The sequence below is a fragment of the Cygnus atratus genome, chromosome 7, assembly GCF_013377495.2.
Source record: "Cygnus atratus isolate AKBS03 ecotype Queensland, Australia chromosome 7, CAtr_DNAZoo_HiC_assembly, whole genome shotgun sequence".
In the NCBI taxonomy this organism is placed as follows: Eukaryota; Metazoa; Chordata; class Aves; order Anseriformes; family Anatidae; genus Cygnus; species Cygnus atratus.
In genome coordinates, this window is record NC_066368.1 from 15,015,329 (window position 1) to 15,030,427 (window position 15,099).

At 66.7% G+C, this 15,099-nt stretch overlaps 3 protein-coding genes across 5 annotated transcripts in view; all 3 read right to left on the reverse strand.

The window, feature by feature from the left end:
- Window positions 1–758: 758 nt before the first annotated feature.
- On the reverse strand, window positions 759–4,522 carry PYROXD2 (pyridine nucleotide-disulphide oxidoreductase domain 2). The gene is given in 17 exon segments (XM_050711968.1): window positions 759–829; window positions 1,016–1,136; window positions 1,218–1,324; window positions 1,458–1,612; window positions 1,718–1,874; window positions 1,982–2,054; window positions 2,160–2,294; window positions 2,388–2,529; window positions 2,663–2,760; window positions 2,886–2,947; window positions 3,079–3,232; window positions 3,372–3,458; window positions 3,460–3,519; window positions 3,617–3,690; window positions 3,764–3,857; window positions 4,045–4,064; window positions 4,393–4,522. Coding segments are annotated over 17 exon segments (1,740 nt in total).
- A 1,089-nt stretch (window positions 4,523–5,611) lies between these two features.
- On the reverse strand, window positions 5,612–10,111 carry HPS1 (HPS1 biogenesis of lysosomal organelles complex 3 subunit 1). 3 transcript variants are annotated; one of them, XM_035538320.2, is made up of 18 exons: window positions 9,926–10,111; window positions 9,674–9,811; window positions 9,464–9,606; window positions 9,138–9,246; window positions 8,750–8,910; window positions 8,565–8,667; window positions 8,374–8,478; window positions 8,179–8,248; window positions 8,002–8,069; window positions 7,521–7,688; window positions 7,274–7,450; window positions 7,135–7,196; window positions 6,914–7,036; window positions 6,763–6,828; window positions 6,462–6,606; window positions 6,253–6,366; window positions 6,059–6,141; window positions 5,612–5,813 (listed from the first exon to the last, which is right to left on the reverse strand). In XM_035538320.2, exons 1-18 carry the CDS (start codon window positions 10,028–10,030, stop codon window positions 5,651–5,653), a joined length of 2,103 nt encoding a protein of 700 aa, XP_035394213.1. In that variant the 5' UTR covers window positions 10,031–10,111; the 3' UTR covers window positions 5,612–5,650. The 3 variants fall into 3 exon arrangements, with proteins under 3 accessions (XP_035394213.1, XP_035394204.1, XP_050567797.1); XM_035538311.2 differs by having other exon boundaries at window positions 7,135–7,202; XM_050711840.1 differs by having other exon boundaries at window positions 7,135–7,202; window positions 7,274–7,688.
- A 999-nt stretch (window positions 10,112–11,110) lies between these two features.
- Window positions 11,111–15,099, reverse strand: part of HPSE2 (heparanase 2 (inactive)) — a 97,608-nt gene continuing 93,619 nt past the window's right edge. The window contains exons 10-12 of the mRNA XM_035540483.1: window positions 12,311–12,456; window positions 11,353–11,499; window positions 11,111–11,276 (exon numbers count right to left, since the gene is read on the reverse strand). Coding sequence (XP_035396376.1) covers window positions 11,111–11,276; window positions 11,353–11,499; window positions 12,311–12,456 — 459 coding nt within the window. The remainder of the gene's footprint in view (window positions 11,277–11,352; window positions 11,500–12,310; window positions 12,457–15,099) is intronic.

The following is a 15,099-nucleotide window of genomic DNA, read 5'->3' on the forward strand; positions in this document are numbered from 1 at the left end:
ACCTGCAGTCCGTGCAGCCGGCGGCAGCTAAAAATACGGTGCTGCAGCAGGGCAGCCCCGGGCGCGGGAAGCTGTGGGCAGCGGGCGGGCGTGCGGGGCTATTCTGAGGGCTGCGGGCCTATTCCTGGCCGGTCAATATTGATTCAGCCAGCTCAGGTGCAGCAGCGCAGCCCGGAAACGCCGTATTTAGGGCCCGGCGGGAGGAGAGGCTGGGAGCTGAATCGGGAGCATTGTCCCCGGGAGGAAGAGGGCAGGGAGAGGATGTGAGCTCTGTCATCTGCTGCGAGCGGCGCCCGGCAGCGGCACGGGGCAGAGCGTGGCACACCCAGCGTGGGCTGCCTGAGCAGGGCTGCTTGTCCCCGTTCACCGTGACACTCCTGTCCCCTCCGGCAGGGCCCCCAGGCAGTGCAGGTGGCACAGCACAGCCCACGCTGGGGGGGGACACGGGGTGGGCTCTGTGCTCACACACCCCAGGACCAGCGCACCCCATAAAGAGAGCTGAAAAACCATGTGGAGAGGGCCAATGCATAGCCTCTGGCTGTGTTTATTTCCGTGGGTGCCACAACACCCGGGGCATGGTGGGGCCTGGGGAGGGGGTCAGCCCGGGCCCTGCCAGCCTGCCCCCCCACACACAGGGGTGCTGCTGCCAGTGCTTGGCCCGCTGCAGTGGTGGCAAGCAAGGCGGGGACAGCAGGCTCTGCGTGGGGACAAACAGGGCTCACTGCAGCCGCATCCCCACGTCGGTGTCCCCGCTGCCGTCACAGGCGCTTGAAGTCCCCGAGAGCCACCCGGGCTGCATTGCGTCCTGCTGCTCCCATCACGCCGCCTCCTGAAAGGCAGAAACGGGGAGCAGTGGCCGCAGCAGCAGGGGCTGCACTGGGGGGGCTGCTCTGCCTCACCGCCAGGGCTGAGACTAGCAGACCTCACACCTTGTGCTCCCCTTGCACCTCGTCCATGCGCCCCTGCCCTCCTCCTGCAGCCCCCTGGGGTTTTCCCAGCTCCCAGCCCTACTCACCAGGGTGTGCTCCGCTCCCACACAGGTACAAGCCTGGAACTGGGGACCGGTAGCCCGAGTAGGATGGTGCTGGCCGGGCAAAGTACAACTGGTCCAGGGACATCCCTCCATGGAAGATGTTCTGCAACTGGAGCCCGGGCAGGGTGAGCGGGCTGTGCCTGGCCGCTTGCTGTGCTCAGTGCTGAGTCCGCACGGTACCCACCCCGCCGGGCAGCCCGAAGACCCTCTCTAAGTCCGGGGGTGTCAGGATGTCCCTGCCGATGACGGACGCCTTGAAGCCTGGGGCATAGGCTTCGATGCAGTCGAACACTAGGGAGGGACAGAGGCACTGGCAGGCAGCTCGGGGGGACGCGGTGACCGGCCCCTGAGCACGAGGGTGGCTCTGCCTGCAGCAGGGACCAGCATTCGTGGTGTTACCTGGCTCCGTGCACGCGTTACGTACCCGTGTCCGCATATGCATTTCTAGCCTGCTCGTCCCAGGGCTGCCCGCCCGCCAGCTCGTACGGGGTGTACTGGGTGAAGAGGGACACAACATGGCAGCCCCGCGGGGCCAGCCCCGGGTCCAGCGCCGAGGGGATGCACAGCTCGATCATGGGCCTGGGGGAGCGGGACTGAGCCACCCCAAACATCCCCCCAGCACTGCTGGTCCTGCCCCTTCTCCGGGACACCATGGGGAGGGAGCGAGGCGGGGGGGGCTCCTACCTGCTGGAGGGGTGCCCGCCAGCGGCCTCGGTGTAAGCCTGGTGCAGGAGGTGGGTGCCCTCGCAGTTGAGGTGGATGGAGCACTGGTGGTGGGGCAGGGGCTGGCCGTCACGGGCGTTGGGGGCAGCCAGGAAGCTGGGCAGGCGACCCACTGCCACTGGGATGGGGGGGAGACTGGGCTGCAGGCTCCTGGGGAGCCCTGCAGCCTTGTGCTGGTGTGCCCCCCGAGATGGGATGGCGGAGGAGGCAGCCTCTTGTACCTACCGTTGATTTTGGTGACAGGGGAGCGCGTGTCGACACGCCGGATACGCCGGGCAAAGTCCTCCGGCAGCTGCTCCTGGAGGGGGACAGGGGACACCGCGGTGATGGAGCCACCACGGGGCAGCCCAGCCATGGGGGTGACAGCCCACCAAGCCCCGTGGTGGCCCTGCGTGCCCCATACCTGAGGGGTGAGCTCCAGGAAGGTGATCTGGGGGGAGGCGTTGGACAGCACCACTTTGCTCCTCACCTCCGTCCCGTCCCGCAGCACGACGCCCTGCGCCTGCCCGTCCCTGCCCAGCAGCACGCGGCACACGGCCTGGGCAGAGGGGAAGGGGCCAGCACCTCACCCAGCTTCTCCATGGGGCCACCGGGCAGCCTGTGGAGGTCCCCGTGCCCAGAAACCCAGTACCTTCTCGGTAAAGATGTGGGCGCCCCGGCTGGTCGCTGCACGGGCGATGGCTTGGGACAGGGCCCCCATGCCACCAGCCACGTAGCCCCAGGCACCGCGCCGCCCCTCCAGCTCGCCCATGACATGGTGCAGCAGCACGTACCTGCAGGGATCGGGACAGACCTCACCCAGCCCCTGAGCCACTCTGGAAAGCCTTGGGGCCACGCCGGGCTGAGTGGGGTGGCCTGGAGGGGATGGCGTGGCTGTGAGCCCCAGGGAGGGGACGGCACCCTCACCCGCTGCCAGGGCTGTGGGGGCTGCTCATGGCTCCAATCACCGCGTCGGTAGCCAGGGTTGCCTTCAGGGGCTCCGACTCAAACCAGTGATCCAGGATCTGGCCCAAGAGACAAGGATGGGAGCCGGGCTCAGGGCTGGGCTGCAGCCAGGACCTTGTGGGCACGCAGGGAGGCAGAGTGGGCACCCGGAGGGTGGCTCTGTGCCACTGCAGCCGGCACACACCTTGGAGATGGGGGCTGTCAGCACCTCGTAATAGCGGGGCAGCTGCCGTCCCAGCGCCAGCCCTGCGGGGAGAGGCAGCTCTGGGGTCTGCACGGCTGCACCAGGACACAGCCACCGGCACCTGGTGGTGTTGAGGCCAAGCAGGAACCCAGGACCAGGCACACAGCCATTGCCAAGGGGATCCCAAACGTACCTGCCCGCAGCAGGGGCTGCAGGGCTCGCAGGGCTCTGAGCCGCTGGAGCAGGGAGCCCTGCCCCAGGGCAGCTGTATCCACAGGGGGGGCATCCAGCAGCGGGTCAATGGCAGACACTAAGCGCCCCATGAACGCCTCATATGCAGGGTAAGCCTGAAAGGGGACAGCAGGTGGCCAGAAGGGACTGAGCCTTGGTGGGTGCACAGGACACCCTGCCGTGAGCATCCCTGCTGCTCCACGGGGCAGGGCAGCTCCTCTTTGGGGCTTTGCTTTGCCCCGGCCCCTGCGGTACCTGAGCATCCTTCTGGGAGAACTGGGCGATCTGCCGCTGGGTCTGGGCCATGTCGTGCCCCAGCAGGAGGGCGCGGGGTGGGCTTCCCGTCCTCCAGCAGCGGGGTGAAGGAGTAGGGGTCCCGCGGGAGCACCCTGAGGCCATGCCGCTGCGAGACACGGAGGGCAGTGAGACAAGGAGGCAGCAGTGTCACCCTGCCATGTGCCAGGAGGTGCTGGTGGCCCAGCTGGCGACAGGCACTGTACCTGCAGCTCCAGCTCGGTGTAGATCTGCGGCCGCAGAAGGCTGAGCAGGTAGGATGCCCGGGAGAACTTAAAGCCTGGAAGACGTGGGGTGGTGAGGGGTAAAAGGGGCAGACAGGGGTCAGGAGGACACAGGGCACGTGGGGATACCTGGTACGATCTCCTCGGTGACGGCCGCGCCACCCAGCACGTGGCGCTTCTCCAGCACGGCCGTGCGCAGCCCTGCCCGCTGCAGGTAGGCAGCCTGCGGGGAGTGTGGCATCATGCTGCGGGTGGCACGTGTCCTCCTGGTCCCAACCACCTCCCCGACCCCTCGTCAGGGTGGTTCCCGCTTCCTGAATCCCTCTGGGAGCCCCAGCCCCTGCTCTCGCTGCAGACCCTCCCCGGCCCCACAGCGTCCCCAGGGTGAGCGCTCTGCCGCCGGTACTCACTGCCACCAGCCCGTTGTGCCCTGCAAGGAGAGACGGAGGGGAGCTGAGCCCGGCTGAGCCAGGACGGCCCCACGGCACAGCACATCCCCACACCAGGGATGCAGGGCACCCAAATAACAAGCTCTGGACACTGTAGGGAGCATTCTCCCCCATCCCTACATCCCTGGGCCCCAATGGGACGGGGTAGGGGACAAAGGCACATCCCCCAGCTCTGCTCTGACCCCTTAGCCAGCAGCACGCCGGGGAGCTGCAGCACACACCCACCCGTGCCAGCCCCCATGCAGCTCCCCGGCACAAGCAGCATGCCGGGGGCCGCCCCCTCCCCGCCAGCTCCTCACCCCGCGTTACCTGCCCCGATCACCACCGCATCGTACTCCTGCTGCAGCCGCGCTGCGGCCCCGCTGTGAGCCAGGCGCCGTCCCCGCAGCCCGCGGGCAGCAGAGCCCGTGCCCAGCCTCGCAGGGAGCCCGGCCGCCATCTCCGTGCAGTGCCTGCAGCTCCTGGACTTTGCTTCCACGGCCACACTTCTCACGGGGCACGGGGAGGGGACACGGGGCCCAGGGCAGGGGACACCTTGGCGCAGGGCCGGACGCTGCGTCCCGGGACTTGCGGGGAGGCTGGGCAGGACACGGTGCCCACAGCAAGGCGCCAAGCCCGGCCAAGCATTGCCCAGGGTGTGCAGAGAGGCTGGGGAGAGGCTTTGTGCAGGGCCAGATCCTGCCTGGTGCTCAGCAGGGTGCCGGGCACACCAGCTCACTGCCCTGCTGGCACCGCAGGGACCCAGGGCACTTGGCTAGGCCATTTGGCCACTGAGTGGTGTGGGGAGGGGGAGCTCAGCCCCCCCGGAGCAGCTGGGAAAGGGGCAGCCTGGGGCTGGGCTTGGCTCCAGACCCACAGCTTCTGCTCAGCGGGGCAAATTCCTACCCAGCAGGACAGGGCAAAGGCCCTGCTGCGGTCCAGCGCTCCCCGACCCACAGTGCCCAGCCCCAGCTGCACGGGGCAGCGGCTGCACAGCCCCCGGAGCAGGGGGAGCCCCGGTGCCGTGCCCAGAGGGCTCGCACATGCACCGACACCAGATGTGTCTGGCGAGCACGTGGGCTGCCTCAGCTCTGCCGCGTGCTGGCTGCCCAGCTCGGCCCCGCCGTGCCCGGGAGCTGCGTGCAGGCAGGGGGTGCATCCCGTGCACCCCATCCCTCGGGGACCCCGACCCATCAGCCCCACATTTAGGGGCGCAGGGGGGGAACGGGGTGCACCCCATGCCGTTCACGGCGCAGGTTTGGCTACAGCATTTTGTTCTCGGGCCAAAGCCAGGCAGCGGGGCCAAGCCAACGCCATAAATCCTGCTTTGGAAACGCGCTTTTCAACAAGGCCGTGATTTGCCAAAAAGCTCTCAGCCCCGCTCCCGGCCCGTCCCGCGAGGCTGCTGGGTGCCAGCCAAGCAGGCGGGGAGGGGAGAGGCGGGCAGCGCAGCCCTGGCCGAGGACGGGGAGGCTGCACGTGGCCGTCCCCAGGCACGGCCAGCCATGCACCCAGCTCACGTGCACCCCCTGAAAGAGCAGCACGAGGAAACATCCGCACCCGCTTTAATCCCGGCCCCGGGGGCTGCTCAGAGCAGGGGGATGCGGGAAGGCTCCCAGAGGCGCCGGGCCAAGTCGCAGGCCTGCTGGACCACCAGCTCGGAGGGGATGATGCCCAGGTGCACGGTCAGCAGCTCGTAGCACTTTACCACCTCTGCCTGGTGGTTCTTGCTGTAGTAGCGCAGCAGCTTCCTGGGGAGGAAAAGCGGGGGTGTTCTGCAGGGCACGGCGCAGCCTGCAGGGGACGGGTCTGCAAAATCAGCCCCTTTTGGGTCGTCTTCCCCTAGAAAGGCCCTGCCAAGGACATCCCTGCAGGGCCAGGACCACAGCCTAAGGCTGTGTGGCACCCCAGCCCTCCCAGCATGGGTGCCCCTCCACTGCCCCGTCCCAGCAAGCGCAGACAGCGGTGCCAAGCAGCAGGGCTGGGGACTGCTGACCTGTAGTAGTCTCCTGCCAGCATCCCGATGGGAGCGGAGTCGTCGGAGAGGACGGGCACCTCCATCACCTCCAGCTTGTAGCCCTGGGGACAGATGACAGCAGAGGGCAGGACCGTACCAGGGAGGGGAGGAATGAGGGGGCCGGACCCCAGGGGTGCTGTGAGAGGGGCTCAGCCCCATCCCATCCCTCATACCAGCTCGTTCTCGAACCAGAGGAAGTAGGAGCAGCAGTAGTCGCCGTCCTGCAGCATCAGAGTTGTGTAGCCCTTCTGCAGGTATCGCCGGGCCAGCGCGACCAGGGACCAGACCTGGGGGACAAGGGGCAACCGAAGGCTGAGCACCAACAGCCGGCTGCACAGCGCTGGCCCCGCTCAGGCGCTGCAGGGCCGCATCCTGCCGGTACCTTGCTCTTGACGAACTCGGCCAGAGGCCCCTTGCCCAGCTCCGAGCTGGACTTCTCCGCCATGCTGAGCGACGGAGCCATCATCTGCCCAGCCGTGCGGTCGACGTAGATGAAGTGCACCAGGCCAGGAAAGTCCTCCAGGTACGTGGGGCAGGTTAAGGGCATCCAACAACCTCGGTGCTCTTTTGGGACAGCCCCCAGGCCCCGGGGAAGCCCCCCTGACTGCCTTCACCTTGCCCCCATGCCCACCTCCGCCCACCCTGCGGGGGTCCCGGCCCGCCCGAGCCGTGGGGAGGGATATGACACCATGGTGATGTTGCGCCTGCTCTTCACCAGCAGGAAGTCCCGCCAGTCCAGCAGCTTCTCCCTGTCGAGGAGAGGCGTGGTGAGAGGCCAGGACCCCCTCCCCAGACTGTGGGGCAGCCCCCCGGGGGTGTGGGTACCCCCCTCACCTCATCAGCTTCTGGGCACGGTCCCGCAGGCCCTGCGACAGGCTCTGGCTGGAGGTGCTGAGGAAGAGCTGGCGGTACACGGAGCAGAGCTGCCGCTTCACCGTGCCCAGAGCCTGCAGCAGCCTGGGCCAGGGGACAAAGGGGACCCGCTTTTAGTCTGTGGTGAGCACAGCAGGGAAAACCCCGGGGGCTGCAGGCATCCCCCGCCACCCCGTACTCACTCCAGGCTGCTCCCAGGCTCGCTGCGGGAGAATATCTTGTTCTTGAACTCCACCCAGGCGTTCTGCAACTAGACAGAGACAGGGCTCAGCGCCTGGCCAGCGGGACAGCAGGACGGGGTCCTTGCATCCTCGCTCCCACCTGGATGTCCTGCCCGCTCAGCTTCTTCACAAACTTGTCCATGCGCTGCCGCAGCTCGGTCAGGATGGGAAAGCTGCGGGGGGCTCCCACCTCCTGCCCCTCTTCCAGCTTCTTCTCCAGCAGCAAGAACCCATCCAGCAGCTGGTGCAAGGTGACGGCCACGTGGGTCGTAGGGCCCTGTTGTAGAAGAGGGAGAGGGGTCAGGCAGGACCCAGCCCAGCTCCGCTGCCTTCACCTTACAGCTCACCTTGGTCAGGAGCACGAGGGAGATGCCCGGCCAGAGCGGGAGGCAGTGCATGGTGTGGGGCAGCAAGGGGCAGTAGCCTTCCCGCAGGTTGGCATCCAGGAAGATCCTCCTGGGGTTTGAAGCTTCAGGGACCAGAGGCTCCAAGGTCTGGAGCAGGTCCTCTGCCACCTGGGCAGAGAACAGGGATGCTCAGCCCCCTGCAGGGACAAGACAGCCCGCACCAACCCAGAACCTTCTGGAGGGACACGGGGGCAGAAGCAACGTCCTGAGAGCTGCAGCCAGGCACAGCCGAACTGAGCAAGCTGGAGGGGCCACACAGCAAAACATCAGCAGTGAGGGAAGCGCCCAGGAATCCCAAAAGAGCAGCACACAGACGGGAGGCTGCTTGTGAGGGATAAGTGGCAAGGAGCAGAGGCCGCAGAGAGCACCACGACAGGCTGGGGAGGCATGGATCCGGGAGCAAGCCTCTGCCCACGCTCACCTGGACATCCGCAAAGTCTGCATCCCCAGCAGCCGCCGGCTCAGGGCTCTCGGACCAGCTCTCACTGCCTGCAGGGAACGCAGCAGCTCCGCTCTGCCTGCCAGTCTCCCACGCCCCCCCAGACCCCCTGTGGGGCTGCAGGACCGGTGCACGGCTCCTTCCCAGCCAGGCACTCACCCGTGCTTTGTCTGCCCGGCGAGGGCTGGGGCGTGTAGTAAACCTCGGGTGTGGAGAGATCATCTGTGTCCTGCCAGCCAGGAAGGGCTGGATCAGCCGTGCCCTGCAGGCACGACTCCGGTGCGAGCAGCACCGCCAGCGTCCCACGCTGCAGCTCCCAAAGTCCCGGGCCCTGGGGCAGCCACCCACTCTCACCTGATCGTCTGACTCCTTCTCTGCACCTCCGCGGGAGCTGGGGCTGCTCACCGGGATGCTCTCGCTTCTCTTGGGTCCTTGAGGCAACACCTTCCCTGCTTCAGGCTTCCGAGACGAGAGAGGAAGAAAATCAAGCCCTGGCCCCAAAAATGTCAGCCCCCCAGGGGCACCCCAGCCCGCTGCCCCCACACCTGGGGGCCAAGCTCCTCCTCGGCGCTCTGGCTGGGGTACAGGTCCTGCACCAGGAGGATGAGGATGAGCAGGTCGGCGGGGCGGATGGAGCTGGCGTTGCGGCTGCGGAACAGAGAACGGAGGGGTCAGGAAGGATGGTGAGCGGCCGCCCCGGGAGGGTTGGTGGGGCCGGGGTTGGGCGCACCTGGAGTAGAAGGCCAGCAGCTTGGTGTGCACCAGGAGGAAGGCATGTCCCACCTCGTCCCCGCCGCGCTCGGGGCTGGCGTTGATGTACTGCACCACCTGCCTCTCCAGGAACTCGATGCACTGCTCGCACAGCTGGGGGTGGATCAGCCGCTCCACGGCCTGGGGCATGGCAGGGAGGATGCTGAGCCCCCCCCCATACCCAGCCACACAGCCCCAGGGCAGGCCTGGGCTGCTCCCTACCCCCATGCACCCCATGGCTTGTGGGGCTGCCCCTATGCTCCCTACCAGGAGCCCTTCCCCAGATCCCGGGATGCCGTTCAGCATCACACCCTGCCAGCCTGGGGGGCATCCCCGGGCTGTGACCAGCAGGTCCCAACGCACGGTACCTCCACAGCAAAGCTCTGGTCCTCCTCTCGCAGGCGGAGGTAGGTCTCCAGCAGGCCCCGCAGCAGGCTCCAGACGTGCTCCCGCTGCTCCGAATCGGCCGGCCGCAACCTGCGATGGCCTCAGAGCATGAGCCACGCGTGGGGTGTCACCACCCCGGGTGGGTGGGCACCCCAAACCCCAAAAGCAGCCCAGCAAAGAGAAAGCAGGTGGAAATCCCACTGTATGGGAGGGTCTCAGCTACGGGACGTGCTCCCAACAGCCCCGTTTGGCAGCTCCCCCGGAACCCCCGTGCCCCAGCCCGCCCTGGCCGGCGGTCCCCGCTCACTCCTTGCGGATGAGGTGGGAGTCGAGCGTGACGAGGCCGCAGTGAGCCTCCACCAGGCGCCGCAGCACGAAGAGCGTCCTGCGCAGGTCGTCCTCGCTCTCCGTCCCGTCGCCGTTGACCGCGATGTACAAGCAATCCCCAAACTGCAACACGCAGCGGGGTCAGACCCGGGAATGGCCGGGCCCCCCCGCATCCCCTGCCCAGCCCTACCATGTGCAGGACGTGGAGGTGCCGCCCGTGCTCGGCCCTGAAGCAGGTGTAGGTGTCCGACAGCTTCTCCAGCAGCGCCGTGCAGGAGATGATGAGGGGCGCGAACAGCGTGTTCAGGCTGTCCTCCACCGCCGGGCCCTGGGGTGCACGGCCGGCTCAGCACCCCGGGACCCCCGCACTCCCTGCCCCACCCCTGCTCCGCCCCCTGCCCCTGCCCCCGGGGCCGCCCCGTCCCGTCCCGTCCCGTCCCACCTGCACGGCGGCAGCGGCGGGCGGCCGGAGCCGGCGGAGGAAGGCGGCATCAGCCCAGTAGAAGAGCAGCTCGGCGGCGCTGCTGGCGATCAGGACGCACCGCATTGTGTCCCCCCCCCGTGCCACCGGGACCCCGGAGCACCGGGACCCCGCGGCTCCGCCCGCCCCGCGCCGCTTCCTGCTCCGCCGCCCGTGGCCGCCGCGCCCACGCGTGCAGCGCCCCCGGTGGCCCGGCGTAACCCTGCACGGCCGGACCCGGCTGTCCCCCGCTCCCGGTGCCGCTGCCGGTGCCGCTCCCGGTGCCGGTGCCGCTCCCGGTGCCGGTGCCGCTCCCGGTGCCGCCCCGGGATGCTCCGGGCCGCCCCGCTCCCGCCCCGCCGCGGACAGAAGACGCCGGCGCGGTGGACAGCCCAGCTTTATTACCCCCTCTCGTCCCGTCCCGGTGCGTCCCGGCTGCTCCAGCCCGCACCGCCGGTACCGGCGGGCAGCGCTCCCCCATCCCCGCTCGGGCCGGGAGCTCCCCGCCGCGGGGCGCGCACCCCCTGCCTCCGGGCTCTCCGCTGCGGGCCTCATTAATTTAATTACCAACATTTACAGCCGTGGGCCCGAGCCCTGCCCGCACGGCCCGGGGCAGAGCCGGGCGCCTCCTCCTCCCGGGCCGGCCCGCAGCATCCCCGGAGCACCCCCGGAGCACCCCCGGAGCATCCCCGGAGCACCCCCGGTGCATCCCCCGAGCATCCCCGCAGCATCCCCGCAGCATCCCCGCGCTGGTCCAGGCCGGGCCGCGCTCGCAGCGGCCGAGCGGCAGCAGAGGGAGCTGCTTCCATGCGCTTGCTGCGAGGCTCCGGGGAGGGTGCCCGCGCTGGGCTGGCCGCCCACGGCGCCGCCGGAGCGGGGCCCGGCCCCCAGCCCTCCCCGGGAGCCCCGGGGCTTCTCGCTGCGGCCCCGCTCCCCTCCCCCCCCGCCCCCCCAGTTCGCCGTCGCAACGGCTCCGGCCGGGCAGAGCGGAGCTTTTTTGGCCACGGGTTGGGAGAGGCTGCCGAGGAGGAGGGCGTCCAAGGGTGCGAGGCCGAAGGGCGCGGTGCGGAGCCCCCGCGGGGCTGTGCGGGCTGCCCAGGAGGCAGCGTGTCCAGGGGATGTGCGTGGGGCAGGAGCGGGGCTGCCGGCTCCGTTCTGCGCCGTGGGCTATCGGTACCGGCAGGCCAGCGCGTTCACGTTCTTCACCACGTAGAAGCTCATGGTCAGCGGGGGGATGACCAGGGTGCGGCCGGCCCGCAGCGGACGAGGCTTTAGCTCGGGGAGGGTCCCATCGTCCACCATGGCCAGCGGCTGCCCGTTGAGCTGCACAGACCTGCGGGGCCAGAACAGGGTCAGGGCGTCGGGGACGGGGCGGCGGTGGCAGAGCCAGCCTTAAGCATGGCACTTACTTGGAGTGGAGCCCGTCTTTGCCGTAGGGCTGCAGCAGGTACTGGTGGACGATCTTATCCCGCAGCGTCCCCGCCAGCTTGATTTTCTTCCGGGAGCGATGCAGGTTGATGATGTAAAGGGTGATGGACCCCCGGACGTAGTTGTGGCTGCGAAGGGGAGAGCGGGAGCTGAGGGGTGTGCTGGCACGTGCCCTGGGAGTGTCACCTCTGAGAAAAGGGCCTGAGAGTGTCTGTGTAAGACCCAGCCTTCTGCAGCCACCCGGATGGGATGCTGCCACCCTGGCTGCCCCTCCATGGGGAGATGCCACCTCCCCATCGTGACACCTTTCCAACCATCCACTGCCCTCCTTGGCCACGGGTGGCACAGCTCGAGGCGGTGCTGTGCCAGTGCCCGCAGCAGGGGTGGTGGTCCCTGGGCAGCCCCCCAGGGCCTCGCAAGGAGGAGGCTGAGAACGGACGGGAGCTCTGTGCGCGAGTGGCGTCTGCCCTCGCTGCCCCGGGCACTGAACTGACAGCTCCAGACACTGATCCTCTGTCCCTGCCTAATCAGACAGCCCCAAACAAAGGCTATAAAGCACTTTGCACCTGTCAGTTACTGGACAAGGTTTCCTACCGAGCTGGAGGCATGTTGAAAGCATCTGGACTGTGTAAAGAAACAGCCTCTCCTCCTCCACAATAGCAACTTGTGTCTGCGGAGGAGGTGGCCGCCTCCCCCCCCGCTCGCTGGGGCGCTTTGAAAGACCTTATCAGCGAAACAATAACCAGGCCGGGCTCCCCGGCACTGTGGCCAGGCGGGTAACCCGACCGACCGGGGGCCCCTCGTGAAATCCACCCCCTTGATCTCTGCTGCCGGGGCTGCCCCGCAGCCACCGCTCCGTCCCCCGCCGTCCCCGTTCCCAGGCGTGGGCTCCCTCCGGCCCCCGCAGCCCCCAGGCTCCCTCGCCCCATCCCGGCTTACTTGTGGTAGCTGGTGCAGTGGGCGTAAATGCGGAGCTTGTCGCGGATCACCCTGCCCGGCCGGGGTTTCCTCTGGAGCCCGGCCACGTGGATGGCCAGGACCTTGGGACCGATGAGCCGCTTGTAGAGCAGGGACAGCCAGTAGTCCTGCGGGGCAGAGGGGACAGTCAGCAGCACCAGCCCAGGAGAGACTGCTTTCCCGGCTTGCAGCCTAGCAGAGTTTGGGGCTGTTTGGGTGAAAATGTTCCATGCCAGATGTCTGCCTTTGGGGTGAGGGTTTTTTTTTTTCCTTTTCTTTTTTTTTTTTTTTGCACAGATCAAGCCGAAATGGCGTAGCTGTTTCCAGGAAGGAGGTTAAGGAAGGAATACATTGCTTTGCCCACACCAAGAGACGCTGCTGTCCTCTAAAGGAGCTCAGCTTTGGCTGGGCTGTGGGGCTCGGAGGAGAGCAGCACGGGTGCCACCTCACGTTCCCATGGACCCGCTTGTAGCCCAGCCGCAGACCCACACTGCCACACACGTGGGACCATGATGTCTGTGAAGTCTGTGCCTTCACCGAGCACGCAGGTCCCCTTCCACTCTCTGCACGATGCTGGAGCCCACCAGAGCTCTCCCATGCTCTCCAGCTACGTTGATGGCACACTGACTTTGGGGACTGCTCAGGGTACTCCATTTCCCAGAGGAATTTCTCCTCCTTTAAATCCTCCCATGGAGTTAAGCACCCATGACCATAGCGCGGGGAAGCCAAAGCTCTCAAGAAATAGGAAACGTTGAGCCCCTGCACACATGCGTTAATGATGCAGCCTTTAATTACGTCACCACATACTATTTTTTCCCACAGGGCACGGCCTCGCTCAGCACACAGGATGGGCCCCAAGCCCCGGGGAGGGAGGCGAGGCTGTGCAGTGACGGCGGCCGCCGTCTGCAGGGCCCCCCACTCATCCGCTGCAGAAGCTGGGAGGTGTGCGGTAAATGAAGCAGGGTTGTGGGAAGGGAAGGGGCAGTCTCAGGCGGCGGTCGCTGGGGCTCTGTCCCTGCCACTGCTCCAGGCACTGCAGGTGACACTGGGGACACAGAGCCTCTGCTGCATAGCGTGCGAGCAGGGCCACGCTTCTTCCCTGGGTGCTGCCTGTGGGTGCAGCCCCAGAGGACAGCCACCTGCTGGAGCAGGCTGCTCTGTTCCAGCAGTGCCTCCTGTCCCAGCACAGGGACGTCCAAACCCACTTCCCCTTGCTGGCTCAGCTTCAGCCACAGGGCTGGAGGAAAAGCCTCCTCCTGCCCTCCTCTCACTGCTCCCGGCCAAAACCACGGGGCTTTGTGCCACAGCAGCCTCGTCAGTGCTTCCTCTGCAAACCCAGGGCCCCAGAGGAGAGGTGAGGGTGCGGGCAGAGGCGAGCACATCACTTGTGCACCCTGAGGATGCTCAGCCCACGACGCCAAAGCTCTCGAGCTGTTCCATACCACAGACGTGTGCTGTGACCGATGCACGTGCTGCTGTCCCCGTGCTTCCTTGCAGCCTGGGGACGTGCCCACGTGCTTCGTTTGGTGCCTGCCAGCCTTTCCCCATCACGGGAAGCTGCTCACCCTGCTCGGGCGTGCTGCTGGCAGGATAAGCAGTGCCTGGCGCACTGAGGGCTCCCCGGGGAGCTGTGCTGGTTAGCAGGCGTCGTTACAGATGAGTAATTACCCGGGTTTATGGCGAGGCCAAAGGTGAACACAGATCGCGGTGTTTAGCCCCACGGTCGTGAGTTGAAAATAAATGAGTTCAGCGCCCCGAGCTACCTGTTAGCTCAGGCTCTTAATTCTCCCTAGCAGCCCTGTGGGGTTTCTTGCCTCCTCTGCACATTCCCACCAACAAGATGCTGCATTTGCCTACAAATTATGGGGGCGACGGAGGCTACGGCCAGGGACTCAGAGGGTCTCCCTGAGCACTTGGTGGCCACCCTTGAAGTTTCAGGTGCAGCCGAGGAGCACTTGCAGACGCCACAAGACAGTAAGGCAGTGAGCAGCAGTGCAGGGCGAGCTGTCCTGCACAGTGTGGGATGTCTCCAAGGCAGTGGGAAGTATTTTGGTGCAGCCATTGCCTGTGGGGTCAAATGCTCCCCTGAAAGCTGTGGCTTAGCTGTGTCCCTTTGGTGCCCTGTGTCCCTTGGTGCCACAGCTGCCAACTGCCCTGGCAGAGATGCTCAGGGCGGTGCGGGGACTGATGTGTCCCTCCAGCATCTGCGAGAGGGAGAGCAGTGATACCTTGCTCTGAAACCTATGTTTCGAGAAGGATGTGGAAATACCAAAGAGAGTTCAAAGGAGGGCCAGAAAAATGACCCAGGGGCTGGAAGAGGAGCCTTTCTCTGCAGACCCGGAGGAGCTCGAGCTATTCAGCTTGCTGCAGGGAAGCGCTGAAGACAGCTGCAGCTTTTCGCGTCATCGCAAGCCCGCTTGCAGCAGGGGCCAAAATCATGTTCCTTGCCATAAATTACCAGGAGCTGGTGACACCGAGTATTTGGATGATGAATTGCACACGCACCTAGCATGACGAAAACAAAACCACTGGGCGCGGGCACTTCCCCAGCTGCTCTGGGGCTGCTCCGACCGCTTACACGAGCGAGCCCCAATTAAAATCCCGTCGGGGCTGCTGGGCACCTGCGGCCACGGCTCGTTTTCACTCCTGTTCAAATGGTTACCAACTTGGGAAGAAGCTGGTCTTGAAGCCCATCTTGGCTGCCACCAGGGTGGCTTTTTTCCCAGCCACGTGCCCTGGCAGTGCTGCCACCTTGCAGTGAGCCACCAGAG

Excerpts from the sequence above, each read along its gene's own strand:
- HPS1 (XM_050711840.1), bottom strand. The coding sequence starts at position 10,030 with ATGCGGTGCGTCCTGATCGCCAGCAGCGCCGCCGAGCTGCTCTTCTAC. Across the intron at positions 9,247-9,463 it reads TCCCACCTCATCCGCAAGGA|GTTGCGGCCGGCCGATTCGG; the intron begins GTGAGCGGGGAC and ends AGGCCATCGCAG. Across the intron at positions 7,037-7,134 it reads GAGCCTGGGAGCAGCCTGGA|GCTGCTGCAGGCTCTGGGCA; the intron begins GTGAGTACGGGG and ends CCCCTGGCCCAG.